Genomic DNA, 21,332 nt, shown 5'->3' on the forward strand with positions numbered 1-21,332 from the left:
TTGTTCAAAAGACTGTAACTCTATCAGCATCATTTCCAAGGTAGTTCTACCTCTAACACCTCTGAAAGGAAACAGCTGCCGAAGTTTCACATATCCCTAGTCACTAGTACATTCCTTATTAATTTTTCTAATTGGCTAAAGAGGATGTTTTATAGCTTTTTTCCATTGGTCTCCTAATTGTTAGCAACATTTTAGATTCTTTGTCTTGATTTTTCTCTAACTAGTTTCATACTTAAAATGCTCGTGTATGCTAAAAGCAACAAATTCAGGACCTCCTTCATTCTCACTATAACACCACCACAAAGGTAAGCACAAAACTGATAAGCAAAAAGCTCATCACATATTTTCAACCAAGTTGCTTTCTTCCAAATGTACCAAAATTTCAAAAATCAAGAGGGCTCCAAAAGCTTTGACCATGCCCTACGCCTTCATCAGGCTGTGCAGTGGGAAGTCAATGGAAGTCATACTCTCTTAAGCAACTTAGATACTTTGAAAATCCCAGACTTAAGTGCCCAAACATGACCAGAAAATCCTAATTTAATGTTCTCATATATTTTTAAAATTTCTTGGCCTATGCATATACATTAAAAAATCGCTTTCTTAATGTAGAGAAACGAAAATCCTATTTCTTCCAGTGCTGTTGGAAGGTTTCACGTAGTGGAATCAAAGGACAGATGGAGATCAATTAAATAAAAAAAAGCATGAAAAATAACAGAAATGAGAGAGAAAACATTCAAAATAGAGAAATGAATTAACAAGAGACAGAGAAAGTAAAACAAGACAGAGGGTTAATAAATTCAAGAAATGCTCACGTGAACTGAATTTACGAAATCCCTCCAATCCCTATCTCATTGTATTTAATATATTACTTTGTCTCAGCACTGTTAACACATGGATTTTGAATGCATATGATACGCTGGTAACTCAAGAGGTTAACCTAAGGGACAGAAGAAATATGATGCTCAAAACTTCATCTGTTATGATCCCAGACAAAGAAAACTAAGCAAACGGAAATTAGAACTTACTGTCAATTTCAAAGCAATTATCTTTTTTGACAAAGGTGGTAAACTCACTGGATCATATGGATTACTAAATAAATTCTGAATACCATCCTAATGTAAACCAAGTACTATCCATTTGCAGAAACATGCCTTAATGCTACCTTAAACAGAATGCACAGTATTCCCAAGATATCTGACCCAATATTTCTAGTTTTACATAAATTGACAGTTCAAACTCTTACCTTTGTCAATTTTCCTGGCTTGCACTAGTTTTTCTTGGGCCTTCTCTTTCAACTCTTGCAAGGGAATAGAAGCCAATGCTTTCTTTTGGAGAGAGGGGTTCTCATATACTAGTACATGCTGAGAATTTGATTGAAGTATTTGAAAGATCATTGTACCCTGTGAAACGCAAAAGTAGTTCCACATAAACTGGTTGATTTCAAATCTCTGATCTAGCTACATGTAAATATAGTTGTACTAGCCAATTGCCCACCAAGAATGATGGGGGGTGGGCAGGGACAGAGGCCTGAGTCCCTTCCCCCCAGCCTCAGGCCAGAGCTGTTCCTCCTCTCCCCACTCCTGCTGCTTTGGGCTGTAACCCCCACTCCCCTTCCTGCTCCCCTCCCTGCCAGCTGTTGTTTGGGGGGGGGGGGTGCTGGCCCCTGGCTCCAAGGAGCAGACCCAGTGGGGTGAGGCCAGCACTGCTGGCCTCCCCCCGCTCCCCCCATCACCTCCATTATGGCGGCACTCCAGTCCCCGTTATCCCCCTCTGCCTCCAAGGAGCAGGGGAGTGGGGGCGAGGCCAGCTCCTCTCTGGCCCCTCAGTCCCCACTATCATGGAGGCGCTCTGCTGTCTGTCCCTGTCTATGTAGGGCACTCCGATTGGCTGCCAAGACAGCCAATCAGAGTGCGAATAAAGGGTTACGGGAAGACAGACAGACTTAGGCTTTTATAATATTAGAATATTAGGGATGCTGGTCATGACTCCATACTAAACAGGTTTTGTTACTGTGGGTGCCTGCCACTTTAAGGCCCTGAGCAGGCTGTGACGCAGCCTGCAGGAGACTGCAGAGCCAATCAGGAGGTCACATGACATTGGAGCTGGCCTGTAGGACTTCAGCATAAGAGGAGGCCCTGAGAGGCAGAGCTGGCAGTTGTTGCTGCTGGAGTAACATCTCACCGCCCTGAGATGTGCTGTTCCCAGGTACATCTGGAGGCTCAGGGTAGGAACTATAGGGAAGGAGCATATTCCTAGGGACCCAAGCCCTGGGGAGAAGGCATTGGGCCTAGGGAAGAGCGAGGCCAGCCTTGCAAAAGTCATGGGCCTACACAGGGGCTAGGCAAGCCCCTGATTAGAACTGGCAGGGGTGAGGCCAGGGGCTCAGGTGAGCCCAGCGGAGCAAATGGCTGCCTCATGTAAGATACCTGGGGCACCAGGCTAGCCCAGGAAAGGAGGGCTCTATGGTGGCGCCTGCTGAGCAGGGAGGTCAGCTGCTGCTACACTACTGCTAGGGAATCTCGACTGGTCAAAGCCGGGGGCCAGAGCCGAAAGGCTGAAGGGCAATTAAGTGCACCGTGAGGGGCAGGTCAGGGCTGTGGAGAACCACCTGGCACCCTAACTGGCACGGAAGCAGGGCCAGAGCCTAAAGAGACTGAAGGTCCCTTTGATGGGGGGAACATCACTGTCTAAAAGAGGCTAGGCAGTCAGCTGGCCAGCAAGCTGTAATGACAGAGGTGAAAGCACACCCTTCTGATGGGAGGTGTCTGATAAGGGGTCTGAGAAAGTTGGGGCCAGTGAGAGGGAGCCTTGAGACAGAGACTGCAACAGTGAGTTGGGGCCAGGACAGAGAGCAGCCCCGGTACAACATCAGGAGCCCATAGGGGTGAGGAAAGACCAGGGCAGGTAGGCCTGCATTGGTCCTGGGAAATGATTTAAAACTACACCCTGCTGGGGAGGATGGTGTGGTGGGGCTGCTTGTGGCAGGGCGGTCCTCAGGAAATGCCACACCAGTGCCTCGCTAGTGAACACCAAGTATGGGGTGCTGCAAAGCCTCAGTGGGGTGACCCTGTGGAGAGGAAAGGCTAGGAGAGCACACCTTGAGTAAAAAGCAACAGGCTTGGGCAACAACATGGATGCCAGGAGGGTCTGACGCCCAAAGCCTGAGTGAGGCTGGGGCAAGACCACAGAGGCCAGGAAGGCCTGATGACTAAGGCCTAAACCAGAGGGAGGCCTAGGGACAGGTCAAGAGTGAGGTCCAGGTATGCCTATAGGCGCCTGAGGCCTGAGTGGGCTGTAGGCCGAGTGGGTCCGGGCACATCTACAAACCCCTGAGGCTCGCAGGGCATAAGGGCCCATAGCCCCAGTGAGGGGGTAGAATAGTGACCCTAGTGAGGGGTAGAGTGTAGGGGGCTAGAAGCCCGATGAGAGGAATAGAGCCCAGAGTACATGTGTGAGTAGAGGCCCCAGTGAGGGGGCTTGTGACCAAGGTAAGTCTCCAGATGCCTGAGGCCAAGTTTGGGCCCAAGGCTGAATGTGGCCCAGCAATAGGGCCAGGGGAGTAACAGTGGATAGTTTGGGCCAGTGGCCTAGTGCAGCCCAGCAATGGGGCTGGGGGAGTTAGGAGTGATTTGGATGCCATCTGCAAGGCATGGGACATGATAAAGGGAAGGTTGGAGCCATGTACAACACCCTAGGCACTGGGGCATTAAATGGGCAGCCTCCTGTATTTTACACCTAGTATTATTATATCAAAGCGTGGAGGGTGAATTAGGGCAAACTGCCCTAGACAGGTGGGCGGGCTGGTACTGTGACTGGCACTGAGACAGGCCCCTGTCACAGTTACAGATTTCAGTTAAGAGGAATTTTAAAGATCCTTTGTAAAGATCTTTTGTAAAGATCTCCATTAAACCCCAATATAACATTGTACCATATGAGCATTATTTTCATGATGCTTCAGTTGAAACATTAATTGATTCAGAAATCACCTCTGTAGGGCAAATCTTTCCTGGATTGTGTCTCATTTTTGTTTTGCTCCATTAGTAAGAAACTGAACATAAGCAGACACAGGGATCTGCCTATGCGTACATTATGGCTTCTTTTGTGCCAATTCCTAGATTACCGGCTAAACGTAAGTAGGGTTTGCTTGTAGAGCACTTTACAACTTTTCAGCTACAATGGCAAATTTCTGTGCCAAGTAAATCTGCTGACATATCTGCTATGTCACAAACAATAGTGGGGGAGTGAAAGAAAGAAACAGAAATACAAGGCATTTTGTACCCAGGAGACCATTCCCAGAGCTTGGAGGAAAAAGACAAGTACAAATTTCATTGCTGTTTATATTCCCATGCAATATACTACTTTTATTACTGAACGCAACTCCAGAAGGCAGCCAGGGAACTGCCAATGAATACTCCTTCCTTATAAGTGCTGAAGTCTGTAATTAAGGTTTGCTGACCCTTCCCAATATAAGACCCTAAACACCAGACTGCCAACTTGAGAGACTGGTTCTATTTCCAGCTCTGCAGGGTGACATGGAAAAAATCCCTAGGGCTATAAGCAAACGTTGCTTTTGTCCCAGGATCTTATCCCAGGACAAAGTACAATCATCCAGATTGTCATGACCCAATGATTGTGTGCGCGCTTCAGCACTGCAGAATTATTTCCCACCACATGGAGCTTTCTTTGCACGGTGCAATTCTCAGCTGCAGAGAGAAAACCCCGGTGCAAAGGAGTTCCCGCCACCCGTATGTAAATTCATACCCCATTATTGGCTGTTTCTAAATTATTCCCACGTGGCGGCTAGTGATTGGCTTGCTAGACATATAAAAGGTTTGAGCAGTTTCCGCCCAAACTGTAGAGGACTCAACCATCTTGTGGAGACTCTGAGCACACGGCAGAGTAATAGAAACTTTCTGAGCTTCTCAGAGGAGTTCAGCGGCCTGATCAACCACCACCCTCTTCCTGTCTCGTTCGTTAAATTCTTCTTAAGACGTATCTACGGTTTTTGCGTGCTCGTCAAGGGTATCCAGAGCTCTGTCGTGTTTGTTTTTGCGGAGCCTAGCAAACTCCGCTTGTGTTTGTCTGTAACTGCAACTCAAGAAAGTTTTTCCTGCCTGCACTGCGACCACCTACAGTGTAAGTAAAACAATCTTTAATTAACCGCTACGAGTCCGTGCCTAATTCTAGTCCGTCGTGCAAAAGTACCCACCCTACCGTTGCGGGCTCCCAGCCACAGCCCGCCGCGTGCCCCCGAAAGCCTCGGACCGCTCCTGGCCCGCACACAGATGTTCATGTCTGTTGTCCTAGGATAAATCCTAAAAAGGTTCACAGGATAAGAAATATTAACAGTTTAACCCAGGACTGCATTATTGAATCAGTGGCCAAAAAGCAGCCATGCATTCAACGGCTCTAATCACCCTGAGTAAAAGGGTGACACCAGTCCTGGAATATTTCTGTTCCAGGACAAACATGGGTGCAATTTGTCCAGGGACAAATGCAACGTCTGTCCTTCACCTAAATCTGTATTTGGTTTTCCTGTCACTAAAATGGGGATAGTAAAGTGCTCTGCACTGACAAATGAACTATAGAAAAGGTAGGTCATTATCATGATTATCATTATTATCATGCATTTATCATTTATAGAGTGGAAGTTTACCAAGGCAAGTATATACCTCAGGTGAATGTTTTATGAAAGTTTCATGAAAAAAATGGTTCTACTGTTTCCAGAGAAAATCACACTGTTTTGATCATCTTGAAGGAACTGGGTTAAAAATATTACTTGAGATGTTCTATTACCTCCTGTGCTGTGAAGTTGGGATTTGTAATTTAGAAAGGAGGTTGCCTTGATATCATGACTGACTTTTCACAGTAAAACATGCCTGATTTGGCCCAGATGTTTGCATACTTGATAGACATTTGTTACAGCCTGGTTGCCAAATGCTCTTAGGCTGTTAGAGTTTGGTTGCTAAATAGCCAGAAGGGCATTAATAATTCTACATTTGGCACGTGCATAGAAGTGGCATGCACTGTGGAATAAAAGATTTAGGACTACACACCAAATGAAGGATAAAAGGAAATACTGAATAACTCCTTGTTCACTGAATGAGCTGGGGGATCTGTAGTACACAGTCCTTAATTAAATATGAATCAAGGCACATACATGAGGTAGCTAAATTAAGGTTTCAAGGGCAACCCCAAGCCCAGGTTTTCCTAACTCTGGAACATTACAGTTGCAGTATCAATCAGTTTTTTAACACATGTAATCTAAATATAAAACTAAGTTAGCAAACAGCTCGCATAACAATTCCAGGCACAGATCCTATATCCCTAACATAACTCCCACCCACCACCTAGCACACGACTGCTTTTTAGCTAAGATAACCAAACCTTGTTTAGTTTAGTTTACTTTGCAATTGCTAGGAATTTCAATCCCCTCTCAAAGCCAGAAATAATCCAGGATTCCTGGTTTCCAATAATCTACTGCTGAACTGGATATATTTGCATAAGTCACTGGAAAAATGTGCATCTAGTGGCTAATCTATACAGCAGATAGAACTTGCTATCATGGTTGAAGTAGAAAGGGATGGAGAGTCTCTTTCTAAAAGGTAAAGGTGCAAATCCTACACCTGATCTATGCAGGAGGATGGTATTATTGGCATGTGGCTCCCACAAAGAAGAGACATCTTTTAAATAGATACTGTATTCAAAATAATGCTAATTTGTTAGTTATAGGCAGACTCATCAAAATGTACACATTTCACATTTTAGTAATTTGTACTATATTTTTTGCTTGTAAGTGGTCAATATTTGCTGCAACTCTGTCATAGCTCTGAAATTAAGAGCCCTGCCAATGATTAGGGGTTCCTCTAGATAAATGCTCCAGTTCAGTTCCTGCAGTTAACCCAAACTATAACCTTTGCAGACACTGCATATATTAGCAGGTCTGAACATTGAAAAGCACATTTCATGCTGGCAGGTTAGGAGACTTAGAGTGTAACAAGAGGATCTGTCTGTGGAACACAGCTATTCTTGACTGTATCCAGTTTCTACTAGTCATAAGAGACTCCTACATGAAATTACGTAGAATAGGTGATGGCAGACTCCTTCACAGAGATTCCCTTTACATGATGGTTTATGTTGTTATAGGTAAACATGGGGGTTAATTTTCAATAGGTTTTTTGGACACTTTTAAAGAACAATAAAACATTATAAGCACAAAGCATTTACTGAGGCATATCATGGCCCCTCTCACTTTTTGGGAGGCTCATCCTTCAGGGGCAGCTCCACAGCTGGATAGGGCTGTGCGAAATGGGTATGTCTTGTTTCAATTTCGGATTTGTCTGTTTTGGAGGACAGTGATTTGTTTCAGTATTTTGGATCACTGTTCTGTTTTGATTCGGCTGAATCTGTTTCAAGGTTTCAACGCTGTTTTGGAGATTCAGCCATAGGCTATAATGGGGAATCACTAAAATGCCTATAACTTTGTCATTTCGTGCCTGATTTGGATGAAAATTGCAGGGATGGTAGCCCCTTCTGAGGCTATGAGCCTGCCAGATTTCAAGGAGATAGGTGCAGCAGTTTCTGGGAAACCGCACCTCAAACTGTTCAAAGCAAAACTCATGACACTTATGTGACTGTGTGTGTTAAGGTGAAGTGGGATGAAACCAGCAGGGATGGTAGCCTGTAACAGGGGGCCTTTCCAGTGCTGGTTAGATCTCTTCCTGCTCACCTGTTTCTGGGCCAACTGCCCACCCATCTCTTCTGCCATGCCTCGATGGAAAACTGATTCAGATGTTTCCCAGGTGGGAGGCTGCCCATTTAGGTGTCTTGGGGTTGACATCCATTCTGTAGCTCCATACCTCCCCTTACGCTGTGGTCCATGCCTCGCATACTGCATCCTTCACCCTCTCCAGCCGTGGTCCCCTCTCTGGGACCTTTGGTTCCCCCTTAGGCTCTGGCCCTGCCTTCAGGACAGTTGGATTCCCGAGCTTCTTATTCTGGGCAACCCTTGTGGTGGGCCCCTGGCCCTTTGACCCCGCTTTGGGTCCTGCGCCCAGCACGGACCAGTCGAGGGTACCTCTGATATCTTTTATTAGACCAACTGAATAGTTGGAGAAATATATGTTAGCAAGCTTTTGGGTTTAAAAACCCTTTGTCAGGCTGAAGAAGCATCTAGTTGGTGCGTGTGTGTGTTCTTCCTGGATGGAAGGTATAGTAAAGAAGCCAGAGGCTGGTATGCAATGCAGGCAAGAAAGCCAGTCAATGAAAATGTAAACTGAGGTGTCAGGGGGTGAGGCACAGGCTGGGAGGCGGGAAGGGGGATGTAGCAGGTAAAAGTGGAGAGGCACCTGGGGAGTCAGATGTCAGGCAGGTTGTAGCGTGTCATAAATCCAATGTCTATATTGAGTCCATGAATTTCTGTATGTAGGAGGCTGATGAAGTGCAGTTCATAGGCTCATCTGTGAAAAGTGGCTTGTAAATTCAAACAAGCACCGAAACTTGCACTGCATTCCAGCCTCTGGTTTCTTCACTATTTATTCCATCCAGGACGAACAGAGGACCTTCCCAGTGTTGGGGAGATCTCGGCCCACCCACCTGTTTCTGGGCCAACCGCCTGCCCCTCTTTCACCTGCCATGCCTTGATGGAAAACCGATTCAGATGTTTCCCAGGCAGGAGGCTGCCCATTTAGGCCCTTGATATCTAGGGGTGACATGCATCTGTTCTGCAGCTTCATACCTCCCCTAACACTGCAGCCCACGTCTCGCAGATGGCATCCCAGGCAACTAAGCTCACCTGGAGCCTCACCATTCCACTGCAACCAGCAAGCCTCAGGCCTCTCAAAGATTTTACAGGTCTGGGCTTTCCCTAGCCAGGATTGTGTGTGCATGTGCTGGCTGGAAGTTATAAGGTGCCTCCCTACCCGCCTTTCACTAGGGAGGTTTGTGGTCCTGGCATTTCTTGGGGGCTGCAGCACCATCGGCAATCCTACCAGGCCTCCCAACCCTGGCATGGTGCAGTTTTAGATCATGCCCAGGACCTGGGGCCTCCTCCTTCCCCGTAGCCCCAGCCCATACCTCCAAGCTCGTCCTGGCACGGGAGCTTAGCAGAGAGATGTTCTTCCCCTGCTGGTTCATGATACAGTGAGTGCCACCTCCAGCTCTGAGAGCAGGGCATTAAATGGTTTTAAAAAAATAAATAAAAAAAAGGAAATGGGTGCGGACAGAGTGAGGAGGGTGGCACTTACTCCATCTGCATGTGGAACTTGGGGAACCCCAACAGCAGGAGGTTCACCTTCAGGAATACCAGCTGCTCCACCAAACCAGGATCCAAACAGGTGCGGTGGGGTGTCACAACATCCCCAGCAATGTTGAACGCCCTCTCACTCGGAACACTGGTCGGGGGACAGGACAGGTGTTCCCGGGCATCCATGGCCAGATGCTGCCACATCTGGCTGTGGCTTGTCCAGTAGGCCAAGGGGTTGCAGAGCAGTGGCTCCACGTCCTCGGTGAGATAGGCAGCCACCGAGGCCTCGGTGTTACCTGCCTGATGCTGGGGCCTGGTGCCTCTGGACCCCAACATGGAAGCCATGCCCTTGGCCCACATTGGCAGAGCCTGTGGTAGGAGAAAATGGCTGGTGGATGGAGTGCTGGCATGGGAAAGTGGATCTCCCTCTGCCATGTCTCCAAGCCTCTGCCCTTCTGCCTCCCTGGCCCTGTTCACCAGCACCTCCATCTAGTGATCCAAGGTTTTGCTGCCACAGATGCTCCCCTTCACCCTCGGGTCACAAATGCCTGCCAGCACATGGATTGTACCAGATCGCAATGGATCCAGCCGTTTCTTGATGCCTTCCTTCAGTTGCTTCACCAGTGCCTGCACCTGTGGCGACAGTAGCTTGCCCCAGCCAGTAACATCGATCCCTTGGAACTTCTCCATTTAGTTCTGAAGTTCCCTCACTATGAGTATCACCTGGCTAAGGAGAGCATCACTAGTGCTGAGGCTCTCAGTGGCCTCAAGGAATGGCTTGAGGACCACCAAGATCTGGGAGATGTTATCCCACCCTGTTGCTTTGTTAAGTGGGGCACTGATCCCAATCTCCCCAAGCAAGGCCATCTCATGGATAGCCTTCTGTTGCTCCACCAGCCTTTCAAGCATCATCTATGTGGAATTCCATCAAGTCTCCATATCCAGCATGATTTTGTGCTGTGGGATGCTTAGCTCTGCCTGTTTGTCCTACAGCATCTTGCCCCACTTGATGCTCCAGCAGAAGTAGCCCACCACCTTCCTGCATTTTGAAATGAGCTGGCTGGTCGTGGTAGTGACAGCACTGTCACCAGCAGCCCTGTCCCCTCCAAGGCGTCCCTGACTATGAAGTGGAACATCATCAGACTTGCATTTCTAAGGATGTGTATGATACGATACAGGCACTAGTAACAGCTCTAAAAGCAGGTGGAGTCTACAGTAAGACCAGGTAGCCCTGTAGCTGAAGTACAAAGAGTTTGTTGGTCGTGGTCCTTTACAGTCCTAATGGCCAGGTCTTGCATACTTTTATCTTTCTGAAAGAGAGTTTAAAATAAAGATCCATTTTTTCCCTTACACCTAAAGTAAACCAGAGTGTTAGGAGCATCATGACTTCGCTCATTTCTGCTGGAGACTCTAACCTGGCTATCATGCCCCTTGGCAGGAGTCGACAACCTATAGCCTGCAGGTCAGATCTAGCCCATTAATTTAATGGATCTGGCCCAAAGAGGCTCAGAAAATCAGAAGCTGGCTCCAGCCACAGCAATGGAGGAGTCCTATCACCTGCCGCATTCACTATATTCTCTGCTGCAGCAGGAGTAGCATCCTTAGGGTCCTAATGCCTGCCTTTTGCTAGCTAATTTCTCTGCAGCATTTGCTGATTGCTGTGGGCTGGAGGGGTGTGGCTCGCAGTGGGGGCTGGTGGTAGAAAAAGGCTGCTTGTTCTACAATTTATAGAATACTCTTAAATTTTGGGGAGCTACGGCTTGTTCATGACCATTAACTGATAGAGGAGGATTCATGCTAGATACTGGACACAGAGATACTCCCACCGTTCTGTTTTACCACTCTGCTGTATGTAAGTTTTAAAGCAAGGGCACTGAGCTCAAAAAACTCCTAGGCCAGATGCAGATGTGCAGGCACGTGTGGTCTGTGGTGCTGGAGCCCTCTTTGCAATGCCACAAACTGCATGCGTTTCGTTAAACCGTGTGTGGCATGCAGCACTGGGGCAAAATTTGCTACAGGATTTCCTAGTAGCAAAAAACCCAAACAAACAAACAAAAAACCCTGAAGAAAAAGCAGTGCAAATCATGCTGAACTGGCATGTACCAGGATAAATAAGGAGATGGGGGAGCAAGCAGCTCAGGGTGCCTGGGTGGCAGGGTCAATGGTTCACTAGAGCGCAGTGTGCCTTGAGATGGGGGAGCAGGCCGTTAACTGAGGCACGTGGAGCCCCCATGCTGAGGCACACTGTTCCCCAGCCTGCATGTGAGTGGCTGGCTGGGACACGAGGTGCCTCAGAGCAGGGGCTCTGCGGCATGCAGATATGGGGAAGCCTGCTCCCCCATCTTCACTCCCTGGCTGGCTGGGGCACAGAGTGCCTCAGTGTGGGAGATGCCCGCCAGCTAGCCCCACACTGAAGCATCCTGTGCCCCAGCCAGCTCCCTCCCCTACCCCCACAGCATGTGGAGCAGCAGGATGTGTCTCACTGCAAAGTGCATGGGCAAGGGTATGCATTCTGGCACAAAACTGCGCTGCTATTATTTGTGGTGCAAATGCATGTCCCCGGTCATGTGTACATGGCCCTAGAGTTTTTTCAATAGCCTCTTTTTGCTTTTTGGTAAGAAGGATACCTAAAAAAAGGCCTAGGGCTGGGTGGCAAAGGCTAGAATCCATCCACAAGACATGATATTTCATTCCTTGTTCTCCACAGAAAAGGATCAATGCTGAGCTGATTTGCCTAAAAATGGCCATATTACTTTATCCACACTAGCTTTGCTTTCTAAGCAGCAACCTTGATGCAGGACATTTACAGCACCCCCCCCCCCCCCCCCCCCCCATGGCCACAAAAAAAATATAACATAGCAACCACCCATAATAAATTCAATTTACAATGTACATATTAATATTGAACAAAAAATAAATACATTTTGGTGGCAGATATATTTAGAAGATTAATTATATGACAAAATAAGGTCTTCTGTGCTTAGGCTCAACATCTATGGAATCTTTATTTGGAGGTTCCCCTCATTCACTGTGGCACTATTGTATATCTATTGTTTCCTCTGGGTGCTTGTACATGTGATGGTTGTCATAATGTACACATAACAAAAATGTAATTTGTGTGGCTTAATGGCATCACACATTATATGTGCGCAAGTTTTGGGGGGTTTAAATGATTTTGCATCATTTCAAACTAAACTACATCTGGGTGGAGTTTACTTTGCATTGTTGCAAAGTGCTATGATGCCCGTGGAGACCACCTTCCCTCTCTCTTATGGAGGCCATCTGTGGCCAGAGGGAGAGCTGCCAGCAGGCCAAGTAGCCCCTGTGCTTCGAGGAGCCCAGGTCCTTCCCTCTGCAGCAGCAGCACCCCCCAGGGACATCCAGGTGGGCTGCTAGCAGGCTGGTGCTGCCCCAGCTCAGAGGCAGCACCTGGGTGGATCCAACTGTTCCCTGAGCCCGCTGGGGCTTCCAGTGCCCTGTGCACTGTCCTCACCATCTTCCTACTCCCTGGGACTGCCCAGAAACAGGCTGGCTTGCCTGCCCCTGGGGCAGTGCAGGGAGGCAGCAGGAGGACATCTGGGTGTACTGGCAGCCAAAGCAGCAGGGATGGTGCACAGGGCCCTGGAAGCCTGGGCAGGTTTGGGGAAATGCAGGTTTGGCAGTCTTCCAGAGCCCCTTGCATCATCCCTGCTGCTGTCTCTGGCCTCCAGCACACCCAGCTGCCTACCTGCCACCTCCCCATGCTGCCCCAGAAGCAAGCCAGACCATTCCTGGGCAGTCCCAGGTGGTGGGGACAGTGCACAGTGTGCTGGAAGCCCCGGCTGGCTCGGGGAACAAATGGATCTGCCAGGTGCTGCCTCCGAGCTGGCCCAGCACCTGCCCGCTAGTAGCCCACCTGGGTGGTCCTGAGGGGGTGCCACCACAGTGGAGAGAAGGACCAGGGCCCCATGCAGCTCAGGGGCTGCTTGACCCGCCAGCAGCTTGCCCCCGGCCCTGGAAGAGGTTGGCAAAAAAGGATCGGGTCCCTTGCCTCTTCTGCCCACCAGCAGCTTGCCCCCCAGCTGTAAGCAGACTACTGCTCTGACAAAAAAAACAACCCCACCCCTCCCCCAAAACAAACAAAAAAGTATCAGGCTCCTTGCTGTAACGTTATGGGAAAATTGAGGTAGCAGGTTTCAATAAAACCCACTGTTTCAATTTAGGGGCATAAAATAAGACCTTGGGGATTAAACCCCTGTCATGTGTACAAGCACACTCTCTCTGCTTATTTCTTTTTTGGCTCTGTAGGAAAGAAGAATGGTTTGAAGCAGGCTCCCCTTTCAATAAGGAATAGGGGCACAGTGTGATCCAGTGGGCTTCCAAGCAGGTAGTACTGTGGACATCAAAGAGTAGCCATCGGGTAATGGCCATCCACAGATCTAAAAAGTTCCAGTGTTGGCTCCTGCTCATAAGCATTCAACCTGATCATCTCCTGGTTTACAAGCATCAATGTAATGGTGAACAAAGACATTAATCAAAATAGATCTACACACCACAAAGATGGAGGCAGTTCTGTCATCAGTGCTGTTCCATTAGACGATCTGCCATTGTACAGATTGGTGAAGTACCCACACTAATAGCTGACTACTCAGAGATGACGATCAGCTAACAAGTGTTTCATGCCCACTCAGCCAGTGGCTGCGGATGCTCATGCAAGTGAACATCTTTCCAACCTGCTGATTCCAGAGAAAACACAGCTCTTACATTCTAGGAGTTATTTACACATCGACATGGGCTACTTAAGGGTTGATCTTTTCAGCTTTTATGTGCAGCTGAAATATATTTTTTTTTATGAGTAGATATGAAATTAGATTCCTAGTCCTATTTTTCCTAAATCTTCCTTAATAAATTGTTCACTACAGGCTCTTTACTAAAAAGATTATTTCAGAGATTCTGCAATGGACAGTTATACTGTGTCCCCTGTTTCTGGACCAGCAAGGCAAAAAAAATCAAGGCACTAAGACTCTTTAATAAGGTAAACAGGCTACAATTCATACTGTTCATGTCTGGCCTGTATTAATATTCATACAGCATTTACTCACTAGAACTTCCCAAAAAGTTGTCACAGCATGTTCTGGGCACATGGCAGTCTTTTCTTTGACTGTTCTAAAATCCTAGTAAGTAAATTAGAAGGGATATTCCCCATATGGTACAGAAAGGACCAGTTTCCCCCAAGAATGGAATTTAGATTTTTCCTCAAGCAAAGCAATGAACCACTCATTCAGATTTAGTACGCTGTAAACTTCTGGCAAAAAAGTTAAACTGATTTGACATAATGCTGAAATGGATTTGTTCTGCATTGAACACAGGTGCATTTAAATATGTTATTTGGATGTGGGGCACTAAATATCCTATTTACGCTGAGTGAGTTGAAGCTAGTTGCTGAGCAAGTCAACAGCTGCTGGAAGTGTCCCCAGCTGTGCTATTATTTCTCTTTGCCATATTGAAGGAAGCCCTGGCTGCTTGTAAAAGAGTTTTCATTGCATGCTTCTGGGAAGTTTTGATTTCTTGAGAAGTGCTCTATTACCTTAACAACAAAAAAGTTTCCAGACTGTCAAGTACATCCTTGAGCAGATAGTTATCTCCATGAGATATGGAGGATTCCTTGCCTCTTGCAGTCAGAAGAGCTCAAGCTATATTTCAGTAACTCAGTATAATGAACTTGAGCACCTCTGATTGGAGATGCTTGCACTTAAAAGGTGTTAAAACCATGTAGCACATGTAATTTTCAAGAGATTCTGAAGCCTCCTTGGTATTTTAGTGTCCTGTGTGGCTTTTGCTTTTTAGTTGGAACATCACAAGATGGTACTTTCATTATTTCTCATGCTTCCTTTAAAAAAAAAAAACAAAAAAAAACACAACAACAAAACAAACAAACAAAAAAAACCAACCAAACAAAAAACTGAAATAATATTAGCATTCCTCTCTCTCCAAAATATGTTGTAAAAGCAAGTCTGAGCATCTTAATCAGCGAGCAATAGGTCAGACTTTCTTTACAATGCAACTATTACAAGAGCTCTACATTACAGGTAATAAAGTATTGCAGACCGGATGGCTCATTTGGGATTGACAAGAACAATACTGTTTCCTCTTGACACAATGACATGCACCATTAACTGTGTACATCATAGTTCTCGTAATTCATGGGTTGTTGAACCAAATCATTGACTTTTAGTTGGAATTGAGTGCCTTGCTAGTATGCCTATCAGGAAGATGCTGTGCTTTACAAATACGTGTGCATCTCTTCATTTTATTACACCAGTTCAACACATTCAGTAAGAACCATCTGTCTTTTCCAGCAGAGGTCCAAGCTGTTCAGATATCTTGCGGGAAACTGGGAGCGACACCACAGCAGAATATTTGGGATTGGTAAAAGGAGGTCTTGACAGATGGACAATTCTTTCAGAAAAATCAGTTCTCCTTGAAGGTAAAATTACAGGACATCAATACTATAGGAGCATTCCATCCTTAAAAGTTATTAACTCCAAGGGTATTTATGTTTTTGCTGAACAGAAAAGCTGCATCAGTCAAGCTTTAGCGTAGTGGCTGGCAACCTTTTCAAGTTGCAGACTGGAACCTAGCTTAGGTCAGTGGTGGACGCTAAGACTCAGCAGCTGCCCCCACTTGTTCCTGTGGCAGCACAGGGAGAGCAAATGCTGCTGCTGCTGAAGTCCCATATCTGTGGTCCAGGTCAAATGGTTCCATAGGCAACCCTGGGTTGCTGGCTCCTATTCTAGGCCACTGAAACCACAAAAATATAGCACTCTTACAGACTGAGACAACAGTAACAGGTAATGATTTTGTCTTTAGCTACAGGAAGACTTAGGTGAAATGCTCAGAAGTTCAGACAACAGATACAAGTTAGACAAACAACAAGAAATATAATTAAATAAAATCCAACAGCACAGAGAATCCTCAAATCCTGTTGACTTTCTAGAGGAAGTTACAGAGCCCAACTACAGTGAACCTAGTATTTGGCACGGGACTCAATATTTAAAACAATGCAAATGTAGTACCGTTGAAAATGGGTAACTTGGTAGCATTGGCTTATAACAATATTCCTTTCAGCTCTAGCTTGCCAGGATTCTTCATCTCTTCTCCTGAACAAGTTAAGCACCCACTCAATATATTTATTTGATGTTTTCAGGTGACTGCAAATTACTGCATCTCCAACCACTGAACAAGGGAATAATGCAAAAGTTATAGACTGCCATCTTCTCCACGGCTCAGATTTCTGTAACCATCCCTGGCCTCTGCTAAGGTCCTTCTGCTAGCCGTTTTATTCTTCCCATGCCATTTTAATACCTTGACCCTATTTTTCAGAGCAATTAATCTATCAAATCCCAGCTGCAAAGACTGATAGCTGTGTTTCTCAGGGACACTGCAGATCATAAAGCATAGGAGGAATGGGGACAAGACACCTTCTGTTGCAGAGCTTCAGATACAAGCAAATGTCCACAGAAGACCAGGTACATCTGAAGTCTCACCATCTTTATTAAATATAGTCAAAAGGTTCTCTGACAGAAGTAGTCAATTTTCTGAAGGCACTTTTCAGTATAAATGAATCACAATTCAAATCACCTTTGTCCCTCAAAATCTTAAACTCTGCTACTCCATTTACTTCTAAATAAAAAAGTTACTCCAACAAGAGTTTTGACCCCATAAATGCCTAACACTCCCTCAATCCACTATGGACTCTGGTATGGCTATTGATTAAAATCAGGACGTTAGCATTTTTTCCTGCCTGTGCCACTGCCTGAATGGAAGTGAATCCCTTAACCATCATGAACTGATCAATTTGCAAATGGCTATAGGGTTTTACGTTCTGGCATATCACAGGGTACAATCAAGAAGTTAATTATGACTGTGAATGCAAGAGAAACAGGCATGAATACACTGAGAATTCCCACTTTATCATAAATTTTTTTTAAGTTAAATTTTTTCTTTGAACCATTTAGCATGGCAGTTTTTGACAACAAAATATTAAGTTGGAAAAACAATTTGTGGTAATTTCTGCATTCCTTTGGAAAAGTTTTTCCACCTTGAAGAAAGAACGCCCCACCCTGCCAGAAAGAGTCCATATTCACTAAAACCTGAATTCAGGAACCTTATTAAGGTTAGACGATTAATAGCAAAATCCAAATTTTGACCGTCCCAACTATTTTCATTCTTGTTTTTGCTTTAACTCTCATTCAGATTGTTCCAATTGCACAGTAACTCCTTTTTCATCACAGTTATTACAAGAGGTTTTTAAAAGATGGCTTACCTTTTCAGCAGACTGTTCAATGGATGTCTCTACTTGCTTACTGGAAGGGCCTGGAGTAGAGTTAGCAGTTCTTGAAGGTTGAAGAGCAACAGTCTGAGTGTTGGTTATAGATTGAGAGGATCCAGACCTTTCGTTTTGATTTGACTCATTCAATCTGCTATCTCTTTCCCCAGCAATTAAATTTCTGATTTTACGCAGTTGCTCAATTGAAGCTTCCTTAGGGAAAATGAGATGAGTTTCTCCCTGAAATGCAAAAGCTTAGAAAAGTTAATTATATATTTAATATATGCAAATTAAACTATTCAGTTTAACCTCTTCTCCACTGGCCTTGCTGCAGATAGAGGTTCTAAAAGCATATTTCAGTTTCCTTTTTGTTCTAAGAAGGGCAAGGGCCACATGGTTTTATTTTTAATTTAGTTGTTCCAGGAGTAACTATAGTTGGCATCACCTCCAAACAAGGTCCTGTGATATTCGTATTTACTCAAATCCAAGATGAGGTTTTTTTCTCTCAATCACCATGGGGAAAAAGCAGCCTCAGATTCAAGCACTGACAGGGCAAATGGTAGCTCAGCTGTGGCTTTGACCCTGAATTTGAGGTTGAAGCCAAAACTGAGCCACTGTCTCTCCTGGGCTGGGTGGCTCATGCACTGTGGGATGGGACTCCCAATAAGGGAAGACCGTACAGGGGATGGCAGGCATGGGGGACACTTGCAGAGTATGGCTTGGGGAGTGGGGAAAAACTACAATGCCTTCCCCTGCTCCTGTTCACCCCCTTTTATCTTCAGCTCCAGCTGGACTCCTACCCCAACCTGGCTCTCAGGCTGGGGCTGCTACTGAGTGCCCTGAAGACAGAGCAGAGAAGGTAAGCAGCAGCGTGGGGAAGGCAAAGCACAGGGGTCTGGCCCCTCACCTCCTGCCACTGTTTTCCCCTCCACAGGGGATGAATTTAAGATGACCCCCCAATAATTATATTCTATACATAGAAAATGATAATGATTGTATAATTTTCCATGTTTAGAATCTAAATTATTGGGGGATTGCCTTCAATTCAAATTGGATTTGGGTAAACACGGTAGTTGCATAATGGAGTGGCTGGTAGGGAAACTGCCAAACTTGGAAGAAAATTCTGCAGTACATTAATTACTATGATACTACATGGAGCATGCAGAGTCAGGAAAAGAAGCATCTTCACTTTTGGGTGGGAAGTGGGAATGTAACTCAGGAATTATTCCCTCCTACCTGAGAGATAGTCAGTCTAACAAACAGCACAAAAATAAACCAGACATTTCAGATTGCTGCGAGGGAGATACCCGTGACCTGCCTTCATTTCTAGCAGAAAAATCTCAAAACTCCAACCTGTACTAAACAAACAGGTGGTTTATTTTGTAACACAAGTCCCTCCTAACAATGGTGCTTATTTATCTACACCAGGGGTGCCAAAATCTGGCCTGGTCCATGGGGCCAGATTGGGCCCATGGACCCTTCTGTTCCCTACCCCATTGCCTTCTAGATCCAGTGCACATGGGGGCCTCCCTCATCCCTGTCCAGGACCATGCTGCATATAGTGTCCATCCCGGACTGATGCGAGGTGCCCCTGTGTGTAGCATAGGTCTCAGACTGGTTGGAAAGGGTGCAGTGTGCAGCGTGGGTCCCAGGACCCACAATGGCCACTCTGGACCAGGCAGGGAGGGGGGGGGCACATATATGGCAGAGATCCCAGAGCAGGAACCAGATACAATGTGCATCCCAGGCCCTGTGTGCAGTGCTGGTTTGGTGGCTTGTGGGTCAGCTCAGTCTTAGGGGCAGCACCAGGGCCCAGATGAGGGGGCTCCATGGGCCGCATCCAGCCCACAGGCCACCCTGAACCTCCCTGTGGAATTAGCTCTAACAACCTGAAAGACCACTTTATTTCTGCAATCATAATCTTTTTCCCAGATCCCTTCCACCAGAACAGTTGTACTGGCTGGCTAAGAGGGGGAGGGCCTCATGACAACAGGAAGCAGAACAGTTGCACCTGAACAAGAGAATGAGCTGAATCTCAAAAGGGATAAGCCTGACGAAGAACTAAGCAAATTCAACATGAAAGACAAAATGTGTATTTTTCAGATGACCTTTCCATCAACTATTGCACATAAAAATTAATAAAGCCATTTCTAATGCAAGAAACTGGGAGGAACAGACACTATGGGGAGAGAGACCATATTAATAGACAATGGGCAAAAAACTGGTTTTTTGACTGCAACAGGGCTAGGATTTCACTCAAGAGTTTTCAACAACACAAGGACAACAGTTTCTGATAAAGCCTCACCTATTAACTTGCATCATTTATCTGCTATTGGGCAGTAGATATTTGTGGAAAGGATAAGAAAGTGAAAACATTAAGGGAAAAAAGAGCTACCTAAACTAGCCAAAAAGTGGAATCTAAGGTCTTGTAACTACAAAGAAAGTCTGGACCTAAAGTGGCACTAGAAGAACACACATTTATTATACAGTGAATGAAAACTGCTGCAATTACAAAATACTGAATGAAACAGAAGGCAAACTGTCAGCATTCACTCACCTCTTCAAATCCCATTTCAAACAAACATTCAACTGCTCCTCTGACAGGTAGCAATCTAGTAGAAAATGCTGGATTTCCAATCCGAATTGACCTATATTTTTCTTCATTTGGGTGGCTGATAGGATTTGAGAGAGAGAGAGAGAGAGAGAGAGAGATTTTATAATTACATTAACACAAGTAAGCCTCCAGCCAGAGTGGGGAACCCTTTAGTAACCTTTCACTGTTATTAAAAGGTGAGAGTAATTTTAAGAAACTTTGGCCTATTTAAGTGGTGCAACACATTTACCCTTACACTATTAATTCATATATTTATATGTATAACTTTCAACCAGGAATAGTGGCATGCTCATTTAGTACCAACTTAAAATTCATGCATATACTTGAAGTCTATGAAGTTCAGATCTGTGTCAGTTTAAATCAAGATCAAGACCTGGCCAACTTTACACACAAACACTGCATGTATGGCATGTGTCCTACATAAACACATAATATACATGATCAGAATTGATTGTAAAAGTTTTCTTAGGTAGAAATGAAAATTCATATTTCACAGGAGAGCTGAAGGTGAGGTAAAATCTCCTGTTTGGAATAGTTCACTTTGTCCAGGTTAGGCACAGAAGGGGGGGGTGGGAAAAGACTCTCGGCCTTTCTCTGCACCCAACCTGGACAAAACGAACTATTCCAAACAGGAGATTTTACCTCACCTTCAGCTCTCCTGTGAAATATGAATTTTCATGTCTACCTAGGAAAACTTACAAGCTCTGCTCTCTCCTATGCCTGATGAAGGGCAAGCATGCACAAAAGCTTGCAAATAAATAAACTGATTTGTTTGCAAATATCTAGTTGGTCTAATAAAAGATATCACTTCTTCCACGAGTTTTCATTCCTTTTGGCAGATGTGAGAAACTTGACAGTAGAAGTCATTTGCCCGTTTTTCTTTGAGGTGAGCAGAGAAAGAAGCAAAAGGGAAGAGATAAACTGGACCTTTTTAGATGTTCTTTTTAAACAACAATTCAAAGAGTTAAACATGAAAACAAGGTGACAAGAAGTACCTACCCCGAGTGAGTGGCCAACCCAAAGGGACTGTGGTGTACGAAATGCACAGGCTGCCCTAAGGAGGGTAGCAATGTACCGCTGTGCATGATGTATCCAGATGCGGGGATGATGGGCAAGATACCAGGGGCTGAACACCTGGAAGGGGGCCCGGGGCCCGGCCGGGGCTG

General features: G+C 45.6%; 1 protein-coding gene across 1 annotated transcript in view; it reads right to left on the reverse strand.

The window, feature by feature from the left end:
* Positions 1-21,332, reverse strand: part of NGLY1 (N-glycanase 1) — a 43,588-nt gene that overhangs the window by 21,630 nt on the left and 626 nt on the right. The window contains exons 2-4 of the mRNA XM_014518769.2: positions 20,110-20,224; positions 17,550-17,792; positions 1,244-1,400 (exon numbers count right to left, since the gene is read on the reverse strand). Of these exons, the coding sequence (XP_014374255.1) occupies positions 1,244-1,400; positions 17,550-17,792; positions 20,110-20,224 (515 nt within the window). The remainder of the gene's footprint in view (positions 1-1,243; positions 1,401-17,549; positions 17,793-20,109; positions 20,225-21,332) is intronic.

This window comes from Alligator sinensis, unplaced genomic scaffold, assembly GCF_000455745.1.
Source record: "Alligator sinensis unplaced genomic scaffold, ASM45574v1 scaffold299_1, whole genome shotgun sequence".
NCBI classification, from domain to species: domain Eukaryota; kingdom Metazoa; phylum Chordata; order Crocodylia; family Alligatoridae; genus Alligator; species Alligator sinensis.